General features: G+C 39.4%; 1 protein-coding gene across 1 annotated transcript in view; it reads left to right on the forward strand.

Annotated features, from left to right (window-relative positions):
* The first annotated feature begins 2,590 nt into the window (after nt 1-2,590).
* GNPTAB (N-acetylglucosamine-1-phosphate transferase, alpha and beta subunits) overlaps nt 2,591-21,098 on the forward strand; it is a 39,734-nt gene continuing 21,226 nt past the window's right edge. Inside the window, exons 1-7 of the mRNA XM_010156501.1 lie at nt 2,591-2,640; nt 8,421-8,540; nt 10,471-10,512; nt 11,257-11,462; nt 12,149-12,213; nt 12,495-12,629; nt 20,064-20,225. Coding sequence (XP_010154803.1) covers nt 2,591-2,640; nt 8,421-8,540; nt 10,471-10,512; nt 11,257-11,462; nt 12,149-12,213; nt 12,495-12,629; nt 20,064-20,225 — 780 coding nt within the window. The remainder of the gene's footprint in view (nt 2,641-8,420; nt 8,541-10,470; nt 10,513-11,256; nt 11,463-12,148; nt 12,214-12,494; nt 12,630-20,063; nt 20,226-21,098) is intronic.

Raw genomic sequence — 21,098 nt, forward strand, 5'->3', positions numbered from 1 at the left:
AGTTCTGCTTTTCCCCCACCCCAGAGTCAGCTTTTTCATCCTAGTAGGCAAAATTGGATCTGCTTGCTTAGATTCACGCTAGCATCAGGTTAATGCTGGCATAAAAATGGATGGCTAGGGCAAATAGTTTGAGTTTGGTAATGATGTCCTCACAGCCTCAAGGTGAAAATGAGCTTGATTTCAAGAAAAAACTTGAGCTTAGTGAAAATAAGAGTGCATGATGCATGATTCAGGAGCATTTCTGCAAACACATGTAGGGTCTAAGGCAGTGCTGTAACCTAGTCGTAAGACGAGCTTTGAGTTTTAGGGCAGTTTGGTTGTAAACCCTTCTTGGCCATCCTGTACATTGCTCAGCTGTGTAAAATGTGTTCTACTGGGACATGCCAGAGCCGCTGTGATCACCTGCCTGATGCAGTGTCTCCTAATAGAGGGTGTGTCTCCCCCTCCCTTTCTTTGTGTATGTTGTTCCCTTCGTGGTTATATAATAGCAGTATGTGCAGTCGGAGCAGAGTGGCTTCCAGGCATTATTGCAACACAAATAATGCGGGAGGAGGAAACAGTTACAGGGGAAAAGAAAGTGTATCAGGTGGGAAGAGCTTAACTTTTTACCTAAATGTGTTTCTGAAGAGAGCTGGTCTTTACGGTTATGGTGGCACCCAGGCAAAAAGGAGATGTTTGAAAGGTTAACTTTTTTCTTCTGGAGAGCAGCAGTATTCATGTAACAAACTACGTTCTTGCTGAAATACTTCTGTACTTCTAGAAGCAGATCAGCGCGTGTCATTTCATCGTTCTCGGCTGTAGCAAATACGGGGGGATGTGTTTATTGCCGTGTGTGCTGTATTGAACTAGTGTATTTGGCAGAAGGATGTAACGGCATGCGCGTGAAAAAACACAGTTGTGTGGTTTTAAGACAATTCCTGACTTTGGTATTTCAGGGAGGAGATTTTCTGCTTACCTGGGGGAATCATGTGCCCTTTGTGTAAGGGGAATGAACCTGTACAGATGTGATCTTGGTTACAAAGAGGCAGTTTGCAGCTTTGGCAGGAGCTGTGTGTGTGCGCTTGTCATCCAGCCACGATGGGGCTTCCCTGCTCTCTAGAAGGCTTTAATTTGCTTTAGTGGGCATGAGGGTAGAGAGATGTGTATAAAGGGAGGGAGGTAGTTTCTCTGTTACAGTTCTGAACGCTGTCTTCAAGAAATGGTATATATTTTGTAGTTCGTGTAATACAAGAAGTAAGTAGTAGTAAAATTTAAATCTAGGAAGAGTAGTATAAAGTAATTACTATCCTTTCCTCCTATTTTTTTTCCTCTCTTCAGTACATATAAATACATACTTATCCAGGTAAAACAAGCCTCTACCCCTTCATCTCTAAAGCAGCACAAGATGCCACTGTAGTTCTGAAGGTTGGATTTTCACTGTAGAAGATGTTACAGCAAGTTTATCTCAGAGTCCAACCTAAATGTTTTATATTATTTTAATCTCAAATTTCATACACCTTTTTTGCTATATCAAAGTATATTAAGACTTCTTAGTGTTGAAAAGTCAGGGCTGTTTTTCTTTTTTCTGTGTAGAACCATGATATCAGATACTTTGTTGGTAATGGAAATGTAACTATGTGCCTTTGTGTAGTGTGCATGTGTGTATATGTACATTTAAGAATAGAAATGGAATGTAAACTTGCAGCTTTCCAAAGTAAGAATCAGCTTGTGATTAGTTTCCCATACAGCTAATTTATGAACAACCCTGGGAATGGGGACAGGTGGCAAACGGCATTTAAGTGGGGCACACCTTGGAGTTTTAGCTAAGCAACCTCAATGGCTGGATGAAGGTGGGGAAGCTGCCTTCAACTCTGTGTTCCCACTATTTCTTTTCTGCTCCAACAACCAAGTAGAGGAAGATCAAGCACTCTGAAGGTTCATCTTTCTGTTGGTTTAACTCTGTAATTTGGCTCACTGCATGTTGGATGAACTCGTGTCAGGCTAAAGGCGGGGAGGCAGAACTGTAGGGGGATGGAGGAGAGGCTGCAGCCTGCAGAACTACTTTGCTGTTGGGCTAGTCTGCCTGCAGCGTAAGACGTCACCCGCATTGGGAAAGAGCTATTGTGTTTTAAGTTTGTGGCCAGGTTAATTTGCATAATTTGATATGCCCTGGCCTGGCTATGGGTTTGCAAAGCTCAAATTTCAGAGGTGGGTATACTTCAATAGAAAGGGAGAAGAGGAAAATTATGCGAGGGGAGGAGGTTAGGGTGTCCTGCTTGCATTGAAGTCTATTTGTTGAGAAAACATTGCTGAATTTGTAAAGGCTGAGACAAGGAGGAGGGGATATAAATGAATAGTAGCTTTGGTTAAAGTTTACTTAAAGTGTGCCCTAAGTGCTGGGTCCAATTGATGGTTCAGTGTAATAACTTAGTTTGGATTAGGTTCTGGTCAGTAGTGCATTGATGTGTAGATCAATTTGAACCAAACTGATTGTGATTAAACATTTGAAAAGTAAAAATGTGTCTAATTTTAGAAGATGGTGAAATTAAGATGTTGGGTGTTTTTTTCTTTGCAGGTTGTCTTGGAGTGGAGTAGAGACCAGTACCATGTTATGTTTGATTCATACAGAGACAATGTTGCTGGCAAATCATTTCAGAATCGGTGAGCTTTTCTTGCAGTTGACAGTATTGCACATTTTGCTGTTCAATTAATTTTCAAATATTTAAATAAAATATTCTAGATAAAGTAACATACTATTGACTAGGACCTTATTGTGTAGGCTCTAAATCTGCAGTAAATTTTAAACTTAGTGGGTTTAAAATTGTGCTTAATATTCCAGCTTGGAGGATGTTTGACATTTGGAAGCTCTAGTCATATAACAGAGTTTACATTTTAAATGCATTTAATTAATCCAGTCTCTAATGAAACATCAAAATGGTGATAATCATAGAAACATAGAATGGTTGGGGTTGGAAGGGACCTTAAAGATCATCTAGTTCCAACCCCCCTGCTATGGGCAGGGACACCTTCCACTAGACCAGGTTGCTCAAAGCCTCATCCAGCCTGGCCTTGAAGACATCCAGGGATGGGGCATCCACAACATCTCTGGGCAACCTGTTCCAGTGCTTCACCACCCTCTCCGGGAAGAACTTCTTCCTGATATCCAATCTAAACCTCCCCACTTCCAATTTAAACCCATTACCCCTTGTCCTGTCACTACAGGCCCTTGTAAAAAGTCCCCCCAGCTTCCTTGTAGCTCCCTTCAGGTACTGGAAGGTGCAATAAGGTCTCCCTGGAGCTTTCTCTTCTCCAGGCTGAACAAGCCCAATGGAGGATTTATATTTCCCTATGTTAATATAGAAAATATGTTAAGTACTGTCCCTGTGTGCTTAAAATTCCAACTTTCAGTGTTTTGAAAAGTTATTTTTCATTTACCTTACATTTTCTATGACATCTCATGAGGGACATTGTTTAGTAGAGAAGTCACAAAGCTAGGAAGAAGTTTTTTAAAGCTGAGTATGTGGGAGAACTCACTCATAGTAAGTTGGAAACCAAGTCATATGGGCCATTTTTTTCAGTTGTGTTAACTGCTATGTGACTTCTTGTGGTTTCATCGTTCATTTCCGAATATTTCTGGGGTCTGTTGCTCAGGAAGTCAGTGGACTGTGAGTTGGTAGGTGGAAGAAGCTAGTAAGAGATATCATCTGACTCTTAAGTGTTGATACACTCCACTGGCTAAAAAAAAAAAAATCAACAACCCTGAAAGCAGATGCTTAATCTGCCTTGAGGTTTGTTGAATCACGGGACAGTAGAAATGAACAGATCAGTTTGTCACGCTTTAGCTGGTGTGAGATAACTCTGTAAAAGTACATTGTATGGTGTCCAAAACAGAATCGCAAATCTTGCTGTGACCATGTAGGTATAGTCAGTTCCCTTTTCTGCACTGTGTTTTCTTACTTCATTTTGGTTGTGTAAAGCATTCCTTAGCTAGCGTTGATTTCTGTGAATTGTGAGCAAAAATCTAGTGCCTGGGGAGGAACCGTATTGGCTGCCTGAGCAAAAGCTTAAGGTTTTCATGATAGGTGCTTAAGTTATTCCAGTTTACCCATTTGCCTTTAATACTCTTATGTCAGGCCTGACAGGGAGGTTTGTTGTGGTGTGCGGATACCAACTTCCTATAAAATTCGTACCAACAGAAAGTCTTTGCAGAGCCATACTTTTGGAAGTCCCTTGTCAAGGGTTGGATTTTGTTATTATCAAACATCACGGAGACAGTAATGGTGCTATTCTTGCAGTATGCACTGTATCAGTGGTGGTTTGAGGGAGTTTTTAAGCCTGGTATCAATGCAACATGTAGGGTGTCATATGGGTCTTACCTAAACTGAGAGTTGTGAACTTCCAGTTTTGATCTTGGCTTATCCATTATTTTGAAATAGTTCTTATTTTAGTGTTAGTGAAAATATCAGAAATGGAGAACAGGAGCTTGTTGGTTTGGAAATTAAGCAGGTCCACTGCTCACTGGGAAGGAAAAGCTGCATGGCCTTTAAGAAATATTAATGGACGTTCAACTGAATTAAAATAGTATTATCTTCTAGGATTTTTCAGGGAAACGTCTGTCTTCTTGTCAAACAGTTGTATTATGAAATTTTATAAAGAAAATTTCCGTGTAGTATGTGAACAAATCTGTGCAAGTGGGCAAGCTCCTTACGATTATAGATGCCAAAAGCTCTTCTTCCTGAGTAAGAAAACCAGTGATGTTGGTAGCATATTAGCTACACCTATTGAATGCTCTTCTCTGCCAGACTAAGGAAGACCTCTCGTTTTGCCTTGAAGTTCAGCAATTGCTTTGGTTTGCTTTTCCGTCCTGTTGCACATCCCAGCTGTTGCACTTTCCAGGTCGTCACAACAGCTGCGAAACTTCCTACTTATGTTGCCAAGGCTCTTGCACAGCTTGAGACAGTGGAGTAGAAATTCCAGGGCTTTTTACTAAGCCACCTCGTCCAAACCCATTTTTGAAGACTTAGTTTTGGTATGAAAATAAAAGGGAGGGAAGGAAACTGAATAATGGAGTTGCATGCATGAGAGTCTTGGACAATAACTCTATTTTATTTCTCTCTACCAGCAAATTCTGTGTTTTTGCAAATGGTGAAGTGTAATTTTGCTTTTCCAGGACGTAGCCAAAGCATATTTAAAACTTTAAAATATCTATGTGATATATATAAATATATATAATATAAATGTGAAGGAACAATCCTCAGTTTTTAAAATGCACAAACTGATTTCAGTATGGTACAGCAAGTGAGGGCCATTGGTGGTTGGTGAGCTGTTAATTAATTGTTAAGCTGAGTGAGGCTGGAGAGAGGAAGAAATACACAAATTAGGGAGCCAAGAGGTGCTGGAGCGGGAATAGCAATGCAATGGTTGAGTTGCTGTTGCTGGGCAATTACAGAGATGTTACAGGAGGACTGGAAGGTTTACAGTGGGGAGCTTAAAGGCATAATAGACTTAACACTTTAATAAAGAGGCTCAGCAAGGTTGGAGATCACCGTATGGTAGCTTGGGAGAGATCCAGAGGCTGCTGTACTACTTCAGCAACTGTGGACTCTGAGATAATGAGGCTTTGTCTTCTAGCTGCAGTCTTGGCTGTCAGAATGGCTCTTGTACCCGTGACATTTGTGTACATACAGAAAATGCTTCTCAGCAGGTACACAGAAGAGGCAGTACGTGACATGTCTCCTGTCCTGTCTCGGGAAGCCAGTGACTCTGGCTTTGACTTCAAGCAGGATCCTATTGATGTTTTTAGATTTGCAAATAAAAAATGGTTATGTTTTTTAAAGAGGAAAATAGAAAGGAGTATCCAAAAGAAGCCTCATCAATTGCCTGAGAGTCTCCAAGGAAGTTTCCCAAGACCATGTTTGGTGATATTAGAATCAGTAGCAAATAGGAAAGTTGATGATTTTCTATAGAAAGGTGTTACATAATTTCCATTTATGCAGCTTGTCTTGGGGTTAATCTGTTTGCCAGACTGGTATTTGTGTTGAAGACCAAAGGCGTAAATTCATGTGAAGGAGAAATGTAGCTACGGAGTTTGAAGGAGAAAGTTTTTGATATTTTCTGACCTTGAACAATTTGCAAAGGACTCTGCATATTAAAAATAGTATTTGAGAAGAATAATGCAGAAGTGGTTCTCCCTTTTCCATTCTAACTTTAAAGTAAAATGCCAGTGCATGCTTTTCAACATATAAACTCTCAGTACTTTTTAGAAGCCATGAAGCCAACCAGAAAGCTTTGGCAAATACCAAAAAGTACCAAAAAGGGGAAATCTTAACAGTTATTGATTTTTAGCTGGGAGCAACAAATTAATTTGTGTACAATACCTGGGGTTTTTAAAATTATTTTTTAAATTATGTATAAAGCCACTGCTTTCTCAAACAATGTATGTTGTAAATTTTCTTAATGCATTTTTATGAGTGTTTGGATAAATGTTAAGCAATTAGACTAGTGAGTCTGCAAACAGTTCACTTGCTTTAGTAGCCTTTTTTACTAGTCTCTATTGCCACTGGTAGTGAAGAATGAGCTTCCTGTGGCAGCTAATTTGGAGTTGACATACCTTCAAATGACCAAAAGTGCCTTTACTCTGTGGAGTTTGTTAGCATTTGGCTGTATGTGACAACATTTCAATGCTAAAAATGAAGTGTAGCAAATTACGTAGTTGTGTGTACTGTTGGATAGAAACGTGCTTTTCGCAAATGATAAATTGAGGAGAGGCTTCACAGAATTCAAAATTGCCTCATACCCTAGAAAGAGATGGAGTTGAGGAGCTTTTTTTGGACATTTATCATCCTCAATGAAGCCTGGGTAAATAACTCTGCACTTTGCCCAGAAGATTGAGTGTCAGACATTTTTTAAATCAGCTGACTTGATTCAGGTGCTTCCACCTAGAACACTTTTGTCCTAGCTGTAGCATTCAAGGGACTGTCAATCCAATAATTTAACTGATCACAACAAATGTAGAAAAGCTGAAAGAGCTCCTTCCATTGAATTTCTACTCCTGTGGATGTCGTTTTTGTTCAAAACATGTCTTGAGTTGCACATGTTAATGAACCAAAAGCTAGTGAGAGAAAGAGGTGAAATAACTGATTAGAAGGATGGTTGCATTCAGTAAATTGACTTCTTGGGAGGTAAATTGACAGTTGGGAGGGTACCCTCCTGCAGAGTGTTGCATGTCAGAGGTGAGAGAGACTTCCTGGGCGATGCTGATGGAAAAGGTAGTGCTGCTTCTTAAGTGTTGAAAACGACCCACTGTTACCCTCTGTCATAGCTCGATTAGGAATGGTGATGAACTGAGTACAAAAAATTCTTGTCTGTTGTGCTGTAACCAGCTACTGTCTGCCCTTTTACCAAATTCTGTGCTTCAGTTATTGAATCTCAGCCAGTAGCAAATAAGCTGGGTGGAAGTTGTCTGCCTGTTATATTGTACAAAGGAAGGTGGAGGGGAGAGTCGCCTGTAAGCTCTGTCTCTTTTTGAATGCTTTTTGAAGGATGCAGTGGCTGGGGAGGGAACACCTTTCCTTGGAATCCTCATTGTGTGATCCCATGGATCTTAACATTAGAGAAGTGCTCAAGGTTTGCCAGGCCATCTACAGTTTAGGAATAGCGTGACACAGAAACTTTGAAAATAAAAATTGAGGCATCTTCCTGCTGCCTGGGACTGAGAGCTTCACCTATGGCAGCAGCCTGGAGTACCTGCTAAAACAAAGCTGTAGGCCTCGGAGAGGAACTTACCATAAACAAATAGAGAAAAGGTACCCAACCCCCTTTCTTTTCTTCTGCCTTAGGTGTGCTAGGAAATCTAACTGTCCAGAAACAGCTCCAGGATGTTAAATTGTGTCAAGATCGAATTTGCCGAGTCTGGACTCTGAATTCATGTATCTTACATAGGTGGTTGGTTTATGAAAAGCCCTGTTACTAATATCTAAGAGGCATTCCTAGGATAGGGACCTGGTCCTGCTGAGATCTTATTGGCTCTGTGCAATTAAATGACAGCAAGTGTGATTTAAGTCTTTGTGCTGTCCTGTCTAATGTAGTTTGGGAATTAAGGATGCACCTGGATGCTGGCACTGATTTGTGAAATATTTATTGGGTTCAAAGGAGTTGGGTTCTAGGTTAATGTCAGTGAAATTTAGAGAATTAAGTTCAGACTTTGCTTAGTTACTGAACTGTTATAGCCACTTTACATCCTCTTTGGTTTTAAGTCTGTGCTATTTTGGAAAAGGCTTTTGTTTGGTTAAGAGATGATACATACAGCTTTTGCTTTGTTTTGTTTGCAGTCCAGACACCAAGTATTTCTGCTGTTAGACAGAAATTGCTATTGTAGGATGCCACAAACACTTGTAATGCAATATTAAACAGCTCATGTAGCTTTCATTTGAATTATGTAGGCTTTGTTTACCCATGCCGATTGATGTGGTGTACACCTGGGTGAATGGCACAGATGTTGAACTGATCAAAGAATTGCAACAGGTCAGAGAACAGATGGAGGAAGAACAGAAAATAATGAGGTAATAATTTTATGTATTTTTTCCCTTTAACTGTTAGCAGCAATCTAATGCAAGACTAGCCCTCTTTGTTGTTCTCCCATGTTACTCAACATGAAAATTCAAAGGGCATTTTCTCACTTCTGTATTTGATTATTCTCAAAACCTTGTTTCAGTTTTACATTTATCTATGAAGTACTGTCTCATTAGAAAACCATTTAAGATACAAAGCATAGTAATTTAAAGTAATTAAGGCTGTTCTGTCTTGAATTTGTAAAATGCTCTGTAGAAAACTGCTTTGTGTATGTCATTTTGTATTGATTTCTATAACTCAGTTTGTAAATAATAATAGTAAAGCTATATCTCAGATGTATAACCTCTCTTCATCCCCTTTTTCCTCCTCCCTTCTCCATTCCCCCCATATTTCTTTTTGTAATGGGCTTAATAAAATCTTAATCGTATGTTTCTTAAAGGCTTCTTTTTGAAGTTAGATGTGTAGTGTCACAAACACTGAAACTGAAAGAGAGGAGAGATAATTTGTTATAAATGTATGAGTCAGCCTTCTGACTAAGGAGGGAAAGACATGTATTGCTGCATTTGGTGTTATAGATTGTGCTATACTGTTTTCCAAAATGACTCATCTAAGGCTTCAAACACAGGCTGCTGCAGATACCTTGGATTGTCTTGTAACAATTGATTTAGTTCTTAATAAGCAACTCTGTGGTCACGGGATCTATTTTGGCCAGAAAATATGCTAAATGGACAAACAAGTCCTGATTTTAAGAGTTGTAATAGTTTAATTCAGAATAATCTGAAATCCACAAGTGAGTGGATTGATCTGGTTTTTAGCATGTTATGACTTGCAGTTTAGGTACCACTGACAATGTGATCACAAGTGCAATTCTAGATCTTTGTTTTGCTACCTAAACAATTAAAGCATTAGTAGAACTTTAAATCCAGCAAGTTTAAATATAGACATGGCCTCTGCTCTGAGAAGCTCTCAAACTTACACTAATCTTTTCCTAGCAGTTCATATAGCAAATGTTAGTGGTTTTAGTGTTGGCATCACTCATGCTGCAATTCCCATTTTACAAAGGGAAAAACGCATTGGTTTTTTCCATAATGCTGATTTGGAAAGTTGGTGTCAAGGCTACAAGTCAGACTCATGTCCATGCCACCTTCATTTTCTACAGGGGCACCTGGTTCTCTCCCTTGTAGATAACTTTTTTCATGTGCTTTGAAAACCAATTAGCACTGTTGCCAATGGAGATATTTCATGGGGTCAAGATAACTACAGAAGACAAAGGCAAGGATGCTATAAATCTCTGCTTACGAGTGTATATTTTGTATTGCATAGCAAAACTTAGTACGCTGTAACTTTGTTGTTGGTATGCCTGAATTGAGCTAGTCATGATCCAGGTGCTTTATTCTTCAGTGGGAGAGAGTAGCTTATGGATAGTGGTTCTCTTTCTATTGGTGTATGTAGAAGGGTGCCCTTCTGATATCATGATGATCATTATTTAGCATCAACACTGCACTACCTTTACAGTAATCCTCATTAGCTTCTACGTGCACATGGCAAAACCATGATAAACCTTATCAGAACATGTATGTTAGGCAAAACAATCAGGTCAGCCTAGTTTCAGGTCAGTTTGTCCTGGTTTCTTACCAGTGTTTTTCATAGCAACATCAGTTAAAGAGTCTGTTGCCACAGCTGTCAGCACAACCAAGAATTTATTTTTGAGATACGCTGCACGAGGGTGAGTAGTGAGGGGCATGTTTGTCAGCCTGCGCTCGCCTTGGCAAGGCCAATGGCAAGGCCTTGGCAGTTTTATAACTGGGTTATTAGTGCTTTCACAACTTGTCCCTGACTCAATTAACAATCTGAAAGTAGACTAAATTCCTTACTGTCAACTTGGTGTTATTTAATGTAGCTGTTTTAACTTTGCAATAGGGAAATCCTTGGAAAGAATGCAACAGAACCAACAAAGAAGAGGTGAGTTTTTGTGGGTTTGGGCACAAATTGGAATAAATGATATCCTGGTCATTGTTAGCTGAAAACAAGTGCTGGTCAGGGAGGTGGTTTGGTTTTCTATACCCTGTGCATGCTTTCCTTCTATGTCACTCAAGAAAAGTTGATGGCATGATAATGTGTATGTTGAATAAAAGTCATGCTATTGTGACATATATGAATGAGCCGCTTAAAATGCGACAATTTCTGAAGTTCAGAAAGCATATCCTTCACTGGTTAGGCATAGTTCCTATTCCAGGTTTGGGCTTTTAGTGCACATGTAGCTGAAGTTCTGTAATTCAAATGCATGAAATTTTTTTCAGTGTTGCTTTCACCTGCCATTTGCATACACAGCACTGCAAGTAATTGTCTGAGGAGGGTCCAAGCCTCTTGTGCCTTTGCTGCCAGGAAGCGGCAGGGCCTGGTCTGTCCCATTCTTCATTTGGCTTGGTCATTCTGGTATTTAGAGATCATCATAAGGTCTCCTCTGTGGGAAAACGTTGAAATTTTGGAACCATTTGGAGGAACAGTTATGGGAATGAACTAAACTCTTAACACTCAGATATTCACTTTCTGCAGAAAAATAAGCATGCTCTTAGTAATTTCCCCCTGCCCCAGCAGATGTTAAAAGTAATTGATTTTACAAAAACATCTCTTATTGCACCTGAAATTGATTTTTGCCTTACATTTTCCACGAGTGTTAAACATACCTTTGGTATTTTGCTGTAGTGAGAAGCAACTCGAGTGTTTGCTGACACACTGCATCAAAGTGCCAATGCTTGTCCTGGATCCTGCGCTGCCTACCAACGTCACACTGAAAGACCTGCTGTCCATTCATCCTGCTTTACAAGCTGCTAACAATATGTTCTTTGTAGCAAAACCAAAAAATCCTTCTACCAACGTGACAGTAATTGTTTTTGATAGCCCTAAGGATGGTAAGATCCTATTTGTTGGATTCCAGCCAGTTTTCTAGAGGAAGCTTTTTAGTAAACTACTGTGAATTAGGGAGTTTTTTCCTCCAATACTGACTCTGCCACTAATTTTCTCTTTGATTTTATTAAGTCATTCAGTGTCTCTTGCCTTCAGTCTGTTTCTCTAAATGACAGCATTAATGATACTGTTTGCTTACCTCCCAGACAACTGATTACAGATGATTAGAGTTCCGTGCTTTAAAAGACTATTGCAAAACATGTTTTGAATCTGAATATCTGTGTTGCACTACTCTCAGAAGACTGAGGTTTAGACTAGGGAAGATAAGTTTTAGAAATCCCCTTTTAATTGCTGTGAAGTCCAGTTTGAATGTTGTGCAATAAGTTCTGCCCTTACTCAAAAGATTTTATACCTTAAAACAGAATGATCCATGAGCTCAGCGTTTATAAGTAGGATCTTAGAGCAAGTAAGGGTTTCTTATTTTATTTAATGTGTAGTGCCTGACCACTACCACCCATCAGCCCAACCACTGGTGTTCATTACCACCAAGAATTATTTACCAGTTACAAAGATAATTCTTTACACCATAAATATACTTTTGCAAATTAAGAAGATTTGGATATCTTAGTTACTAGAATATATGAAAGAAGTGAGTTTCAGTTTTTGATTTGCAACACTTTATTTGTTCTAGTTGAAGCTGCCCATTCTGGAATGTTAAAAGACAACAGCAAACACATAGTCTGGAGAGGTTACTTGGTATGTACTTTTTAAATCTGTTGATTAGATTTTCTATATGTCTAACTTCATGTATGTTTTTAGATGTACATTTTTAGATGTGTTTCTGTGCCATTCTCTAACTTGCATGTAGTAAGAAATGAAAGCTTTAAAAATAACACTTATTTCAATGATGAAGTTTGCATTAAGTGACAAAATATACATTATTAAACCTATCACCTGATGAAGGTCTGGCAGGTAAATGTGAATTATTATGTTTAAAAAAAGTCTTTATACTCTTTTTTTTTTTTCCTTGGTTTTAGACTACAGACAAAGAAGTTCCAGGTCTAGTATTAATGCAAGACTTGGCCTTCCTTAGTGGATTTCCAGCTACATTCAAAGAAACAAATCAGCTACGAACAAAACTACCAGAGAGCCTGGCCTCTAAAGTGAAACTGGTAAGGGTTTGGAGAAAAGAGTAACTTAGTTGTATTGGTTTTTTTGGAACGGTTCACATATGGGATCTCACCCACCCAGGAAACTTAGGATGTTTCTGATAGTAATCTGTTTTCCTGTTGTGCTGGGTGTCACCACGACACCTGTGTGACACTTCTGAGTTGTGAAGAGTAGTAAATAATGACTCAAATAGTTGCCTTCAAAAGACCTATTGTCCATTCTGTGACTGAGTTATTAGGCATTAGATTTCTAGCCTGCAACTGATTAAAAAGTACCAGTGTTATCAGTTTCTCTCAGCCATTTGCTACAGGCTGTTGTCTTGCGGAAGTATGCTACAGCACTGGCTTGTTTAATATGACAGAATTTTGTGTATGTAGCTTCTTAGCTTTTTTTCTTCCCTCTTTACTCTTAGAAGTATTATCTTAATAGTATCAACACTGTATTGTTTCACAGCTGAATGTTTTATTTTTCCTTTATCAAGTACTCTTTATGGTCTTGAGCAACTTACCCACCTGCAAGGAAACTTGTGTGACTGCCATCCATTAGCATGTCATGCTGTCTATTCTACACTCCAGGCTGGACCCCTTTCCAGCTTACAGTCAGGTTTAACAGATAAATAAAAGTTTCAAAAGTCTGTGAAAATCACTGGCTTATGTATTGGAGAGAGAGGTGATTGGTGGTGTGAAAGGGGCTGAGGCCAGGGAGTGTGTGGAGAAGGAGGAGTTAGGGTGTCAATCCGTAGGTAATCTGTCTTCGTTAGTCTGATGCCCACATTTAAGATGTGCTAATTCACTTTACGGCTTGTTCTTGGTGGTTGAATAAGCATGGCTTCCTTTCCTTGTCTCTTTTCAGCAGGCTGGGTTAACAAATCATGCATTTTGCTGTTGCAGAAATGATATTGTGTAATCCCTTTCATAGCCTGGTCACACTCCAATTTAATGAAAGCTGAACTTCTTTCTTGTCTCGGCATGTATGAGCAGGGTGTCTTGGAGTCTCACTAATGGTAGAAACCTTCTGAAGTAAACACATTTGTACCTGTCTTCTTACACGTTCTTAAACAGCTTAATAGAGAGAGCTCTTAAATAGTTAGTTAAGCTTAAGTAGCTTTTTTTGCCTTTGTTTACATCCCTAGTGTATTCATAGAGAGTGGCTATGGCTTTTCCTAGCCTTTGTTTTACCAAGTTAATCAGGCAGTGCTCATCCCACAGCACTGCCTCTCCATTCCTCTCATTCATTCTTCTAACAGCCCTTCCCTGTCACTTCCATTGTGGATTTGTCTGCCTTCAACATGATTGACTGGAATTTTGTACACCATTTTAAACAAGGAGTCACCAGACCTTTTTACACAGTGAAAAATACATATGTAGCTAACCCAAGGACAGCAGACCGTCAGAGACTTGCTGTGTGCTAGATCATGCTCATGCGAACAGTGCTGCCACCTCTTGCATCCTTCCGCTGCTGTGTATCGGTGCTGTTCATAAAATTGTCTCTTGCTATCGTGAATCTGTCACTAGTTTGGGTGAGCAATGGCAGATGTGCTCTGGTGTGGCCAAGGCCTCCTCCTCCTCTTTCTTAGTGGCACATTGGTTGAATAGCAGTGGACATTCATATAGTCAATCTACCAGGCTCTGCTTGTTTTATATGCTAAGGGTATTTATTTAATTGCTTTAAAGAAATGGTGTTGACTGTAAAGAAATAGGAGATTATTATCCCACAGGAGACGGTACGTCAGTTTTCCTGCTTGAGATGCTAGGTTTTCATTTCAGGTTTACATGAGGAACTTTGTTGGTTTAATGCTTCCTGACTTTGAGCCATGTGAGGAATCTTCTTCAAGTGCAGGTTCATCCATTTGGGTTTGGAGCCTTTTCTAGTTCCTCACCACAGCTTAAGTTAAAGGTTCCTGGTAATTTTAACACATTCGACTTAATGGAGCTGAAGATCTTAGAAACTTTGACTTAAATTACCAGCTCTTTTCATTTGTTAAAATTGACCTTTAGCATTCAAGAAATATAGTAGCGAGATGTTCTTTAATTATTTTTTCTCTGCTTAAATTTAAAATCAATTAGCTTATGTTTTCCTGACCTAGGGTCAGGTTCTAGGAGCAGCTCTTCTGTAGCATTCTCATTAATTACCAAATTGGTATCTGAAATATTGCCTCTAACATTTCAGAGATTATTTAGTGGAAAAGAAATCTGCCTGGTGCCACATCTGGGAATTTAGAGCCCCATCCTAGGCAATGCTCGTTCTCTGGTTGAACATCCTAGATACAAGCTCTCATAGTAACATAGTCCTGAGGAATGTTCACCCCTCAAACAATATTTGGAATTTCATTCTCTGTCTTAACAGATACTGCTTTATGTTCTTTTTCCAAAATGTTTTTGTCTTAAATCAGTTCTTTCATTCATGGTACCCTACCTTTTTTTTTTTTGTTAAGTACTGGTGTCTGGTATTGTTAATAATTGGTGTTCCTTTGTCAGATTAACTTTTGTCTTTCTTGGACCCTCTCGTATCTTTGTCCTTGATGTTCTGCTACCTTCTCTTCTTCTCTCTGATGCCATGGGTTGTACTAATATTTTTGCTGCTAAAACATACTTGTTTTAGTATAAGAACAGCTGTTGCAGGGTTTTTTCCCCTTGTTCCCCAGCTCTCTGCAAGGACCTTGTCTTTATACTTCATGAGTTGTGGTTATTTCTGTAGTTGCATTTTCTAACTATTGTTCACATCAGTATTGATGCTTTTTCTCCTTAATACTCCTGTGTGGATTTTTGCTTCCAGCACTGAGAAATACATAATTACCTTCAGGATTTTTCCTGTATATCTCTCAAGCCACAGAAGTTATTCTTAGTACAAGAGAGACAGGTGAGTCTATAAGAGAGACCTTCCATCTTTCCTGGACACCTTGGAAGAATGAAATACCCAGATTTCTCCTAACTACTTGTGAGCCATCTGCTAGTTTTTATCATCTTGTGGTTTTAAGACTTGTGGAGCAATTCTGCCTAGGCCTTAATGTTTTGATTGCAGTCATCTTTTTCCATTTCATTGGATGATTCCTTTCATCATCTTTTTTTCTGTTCCAGTAGGATCTCCAAGCAGTATTAGTCCAACAAAAACAGATCCTAGCTCAGAATCAGTTCTTCGTTCAGTGGATGTTATAGGTAGGCAGTACAGTAAACATTACCGAGTGTGGTTTCCTCCTTAGAGAGAGGGAGATGCTAGGTTAATGTTACACTTAAGTAGAGGAAAGGTTGGTTGTTTACAGTCTCCACTGAAATTTGTGGCAATTCCTCTGCTGTTAGCCCTTCTGGAGTCTAAAGTGGGTGAAATGGTGTGAGAGGCCTGGTGGAGAGGAAGTAAGTTGCACCTGAGTTTAGGCTAGGCTTGTGACTCAGCCACCTCCAGATGCTTAATGGGTTTCTGCACGCTCTAAGTGGCTGTTTGTTAGCGCAGTGCTGGAGATAAAGAAATAACACCAACAAATTTCAACAACGCTGCTATTAGAAGGGGAGAAAGGGAGGAGTGTAGCTGTTGGTGTGTTTATGTTGAATGTTGATAATGCTGCTTTAATTGGATTGCTTTGGTTTGTTGGATTGAAATCACTTCTGAATCCAGAGGAACAAAAACTGCTCAGACATCTGGACCAGCTGTTTCTCCTTCTAAAAATCTCTGAGAAAACCAGCTGAGGTCAACTAGAGGGGATTAAACTGTGCAGATTTAATATATCATGACTCAATTTCCTAGGTGAATTATCTATGTTATGGTCTACTGAATTTTTGTAATTATGGCCTAGACTGTAATGTAATGATATGGAAGTTTATTTCCAGATGAAAGGTAAGCAGCAGTGTGTCTGCTCATCAGATTTGTTGTTCTACACTGTGTGTATTATGACAGATGGGGCTGAAAATTGTGTTTGTCTGCTTTTTATTTTCCACGCTTTCTTAATGGTGCATTATGACGCCAGTAGATGGGGGTGTTACTCCGGTTGTGTAGTTGCCTGTGGCTAAGCCTCTTCCTTTAGGGAGTGTAAATATGTTACGTTAACCTATACATGAAGAATAACAACTGGGCTTTTTTTTTTTTACTTTCCCCTCTCACATACATTTCTAAAGAAAACTTTTATTGTTCAACCTAAAAGAGATGCTTCTGACCTAAAAACCAGGTAGCAATGTAAAGACTGACAAGGATTGAAAGAGCAAGGGGGTTTGATCTGTTTGGTTGTGCTTTTTAAGGGTATCATACTATTTTAGTCAAAAAAGTGTATAGTAGTTAAAGTTTTTGGAGAAAGGTGACTTCCCTTCAAGATTGTTTTCCCTGAAGAAATCAGGGTATTAAGAGCTTGCAGATCTCCTTCCTTTGCAAAATACTGTTTCCTCCTTATTCTGCATGTATCGACAAGCTGTGTTGGAAACTAAGGGCTGTAATGTGTCTTTTAATGACCTTGTCTCAATAACAGAAGAAAATCCACCCAGGAACCTGCAGACACGGTGATGCTGGCTGTTTGCTGCCCTCTCTGACTTGAGGGTGGGGGGGTCTGGGATTCTTACTGCTGCTCTTGGCAGTGTTGATGGAGCAGACAGGTGGCCTCAGGAGTTGGTGGTGTATGTTCACACAGATGTAATAAGCTTTGTAGGAGAAAAAACCTAAAGCATTGCATTGCTTTTGTCTCCTAGATGATCCTCCTACTAGTTACCCTATAAAGGGAACTTTATAAATTTGTAAAGATAACAGTATTTTATATTTGTAACGCTTTTTGTAACTAACACAACACATGCCTCCCCCCTTCCCTTGCTCTGTGGGCATGAGAGTTTTCCCAATATCGGAGTGTGAAAAAAGGAGCATCTCATTTCCTTAACAACCAGCTTTGGTCATTAAAAAGATGAAGTGTAATAATTTAAACACTGGTTAAGCATCCAAGTTCCATCTTAGAAAAAAAAATCTGCTCTTTAGGCTTTTGCCTTGAGGATATGGAAATGGAAGGTTTACTTCTGCATAGGGTGGCACAGCCCCCCAGCCTGCCTCCTACTCTAGTAAGTCTGAGCATTGCCAAACATGGTGGCTCCAAAGGAGAACCTGCATTTACAGGTACCTGGTGGGGACAGTTCTCCTGTCTTGTTTTTGCGAGCATGACATAAATGTGCATGGGTGGTGGTCTGTGCGTGTGCCTGTGCAGTGGCTTTTCAGCCTCCTTGTGTTCAAAGCCGAGGCTTGGCTGGTCGTGCTGACTCTGCATCCACCTGCTTGTTTTTCGCTTCTATTTTCACAATACTTTTGGATCTGCTGACCTGTTTTGTCAGGATAAAGATGATCTCTAGAAGGTAATATTTCAAGGGAATGTGCGATGGATGGCATGTGTCCCCGCTGAGTGGAGGATAATACCTGTGAGACATCAGAAAACCTGCCAGGGGAGAGTTCAGTTTTGAATATATCAACAGCAAAATTCCCTGAGCAGAGCTTGCAGTTTATTAGAATCTAGTTAGCTGTGCCACCAGGTAACTTTATTGATAGCTCTGCTTATGAAAAGACTTTTTTTTTTTTTAAAGGTATTGGTGGATAAAAACCACTGATGTAATAATAATAACTGCTCAGTGTGGGACTTATCTTAAGTCTGATGCTGAGCAGTGGTGCACATTCTTGTTTCTGCTTAGACAGTTTAAAAACCTAGAGCATGTATCCCATGTTAGTGGGGGGAAGGGGAAGTATGTTTAATAAATCTAATTAGGAATCTGTAGTACACATAACTATTTTGTTGACTTTGAAAACAACCTAGAGCAACCTGGTCTAGTGGAAGGTGTCCCTGCTCATGGCAGGGGGGTTGGAACTAGATGGTCTTTAAGGTCCCTTCCAACCCAAACCATTCTATGATTCTCTGAAAAAGAAACTAAATATTCTTAAACGCTTTTAAAACTGTAGAACGGTAATATTTTTGGTTTGCTATATGTATGTTTTAAATGTTTCTGAGAGACTGTGTGACACTGTTGTATTCCTAAATAAAGCACACATCCCCCGATGGCAGCTTTGCAATCTGTAGCATTTCGATATCGATATTTTTGGAGTTTGCTAGCTGCAGTCCGTAACTATACCTCAGCCATTTTGCTACTGAAGCCATCCTTTCCAGCCGTATGTTCAGATGATTCCCTGGAAGGTCTGAGATTTATCAGATTTTTCTAATGGCAGGCCTCATAAGTCAGATTGAAAGATCTCAAATAGCATATGACTCAAAGCATCAACAGCTTTGAAATGTCACAAGTGGGACAGCTGGCCTTGCTAAGGGAAGGGGTGCTAACTATGGGACAAGTGTTGTTTTAAAATGAGCAGAAAGGGTCAGATTTAATACAAAATAAAGAAAAAAAAATCACTGAAGGGTGTTTTAAGATAAACTCTGGTGGTTTTCCTGTTTTTGAAGATGGCTATTCAAATGTTGTTAACTTACAAATTCCTTTTATAGATCTTATGCAACTGAAAATCTGATAGACATGCTTATTTGTCTTCTGTTGCATGAAGGAACAAGTATTAAGCATAGCATCTAATATATACTGTTAACTATTAACTGCATTTATTCTCAGTCTGACTGAATGCATGCACTTTGATTCTCCAAGTGCAGTTCTGCTTTTAGCTTGTTTGTGTCTGCTCATGCTACTTCATTGGTAAACACAGCATTTTAATGGGTGATGCTATATTTCTGCTGAAGTGTTTTGGTGCCCTGCAATTTGTAAGTTATGCAAGCTGTTAGAGAGGGCATGTAGTGCAAGCCCCTTGTTATCCAGTGCATTATGAAACCTGATATACACACTTACTAGTGGCAAAAGATAAAAACAGCAAAAGGATCAAACAGTCTCCAGCTAAGAAATGACCTTAACAGCATATTGGCAGCCATCGTTAAGGACTTGGAGACCTACATGGATTAGTTCTGGAGCCCTTTTGTATCTCAGATTTCTGAGCTGTAGGTTGATCTGTAAACCATTCTGAAAATTTCATGCTTCTGAGAGCAACGATGAATTGGTGGCCTTAACTTTCTGAGAAAAGCATTGCTTGGTTAAGCCAGGAAAAAAAAGTATAATTCTTTGAGTTATTAAATAAAGTTGTAACAAAATAGAAGCTTTGTTATGGGGGGTGCAAGGGAATGGATGGGAAAGAACTATTTACTTACTCCAGAAATATTTATAACATGTACAGGTTTATTGTTGGTGGATCATATTTTAAAGAGAAATTTTCTTTGAAAAGAGCAAAATTAGCATCTAGATGTTTTGTTTCTTTAAATGTTTTTCATTTCCCATTTTACTGCCCCTTTTTGTGTTCTTGCAAAATTGTGGTTCTTCAACAAGTGTTTACCAGTTGTTCCTACTGTAACTCTCATAAGAAAAATACAATGAAAAGTTGGAATTGACAAAGGAAGAGTGCTGCTGTGGGTGCATGCCAGAAAGTTTTCTCTGCTTTTATAGTTGCAGCTCTATTCAGAAGCCAGCGTGGCTCTCTTGCAACTAAATAACCCCAAGGGTTTCCAAGAACTGAGCAAGCAAGCAAAGAAGAACATGACTATAGATGGAAAAGAACTGACGCTTAATCCTGCTTATTTACTATGGGACCTCAGTTCTGTCAGTCAGGTAGGTAAATTCTGTTACAGCATGTAAAGGTTGTAGTATTTAAAAACTGCAGGTAGAGGTTAACTAGTTAATGACAGGGAACTTCATCCAGAAGCTTGGAAGTGGTAAGAATCCATTATTTATTATGTCATAAGAAAACAACACAAGAGCACTGTCAAATTCTGAAATCAAGGAGGAAGAAAGATCAAACAGAATATAATTTAATTGAAATTTTCTTATTCTCCATGAAGTGAAAAATTTTGACCTCTGCACATGTTCTGATGAAATTATGTGCAGTCAAGTCCTGAAAGGCTTCACCGATCCTGACTGACAGATATAGCATCGTCCAATACCTGAAGGGGCCTACAGGAAAGCTGTGAGGGGACTTTTTACAAGGGCCTGTAGTGACAGAACAAGGGGCAATGGCTTTAGACTGAAAGCAGGGAGATTTAGGGAAGAAATTCTTCATGGAGAGGGTGGTGAGGCACTGGCACAGGTTGCCCAGAGAAGCTGTGGATGCCCCATCCCTGGAAGTGTTCAAGGCCAGGCTGGATGAGATTTTGAGCAACCTGGTCTAGTGGAAGGTGTCCCTGCCCATGGCAGGGGGTTGGAACTAGATGATCTTTAAGGTCCCTTCCAACCCAAACCATTCTATGATTCTATGATAAGCAGGCTTCTTGTGTGCAGAAGACGGGCTTTATTAACAAAATTATTATCTCCTTCCTGATACGTTTCTTGGGCATGTTTTGCTTTGCAGCATCAAATATGTTGAGCAAATACTTCCATAAATTTTGAAGACCTGAAATACAGATGTCTGTAAAGAAATAAGGTTTACTTTGAATATTTGTGATGCAAGCAAGGATGTCTGGTTTAGCAAAAGGAAGTAAAATAACA

This window comes from Eurypyga helias, unplaced genomic scaffold (assembly GCF_000690775.1).
Source record: "Eurypyga helias isolate BGI_N326 unplaced genomic scaffold, ASM69077v1 scaffold4758, whole genome shotgun sequence".
Classification (NCBI taxonomy): Eukaryota; Metazoa; Chordata; class Aves; order Eurypygiformes; family Eurypygidae; genus Eurypyga; species Eurypyga helias.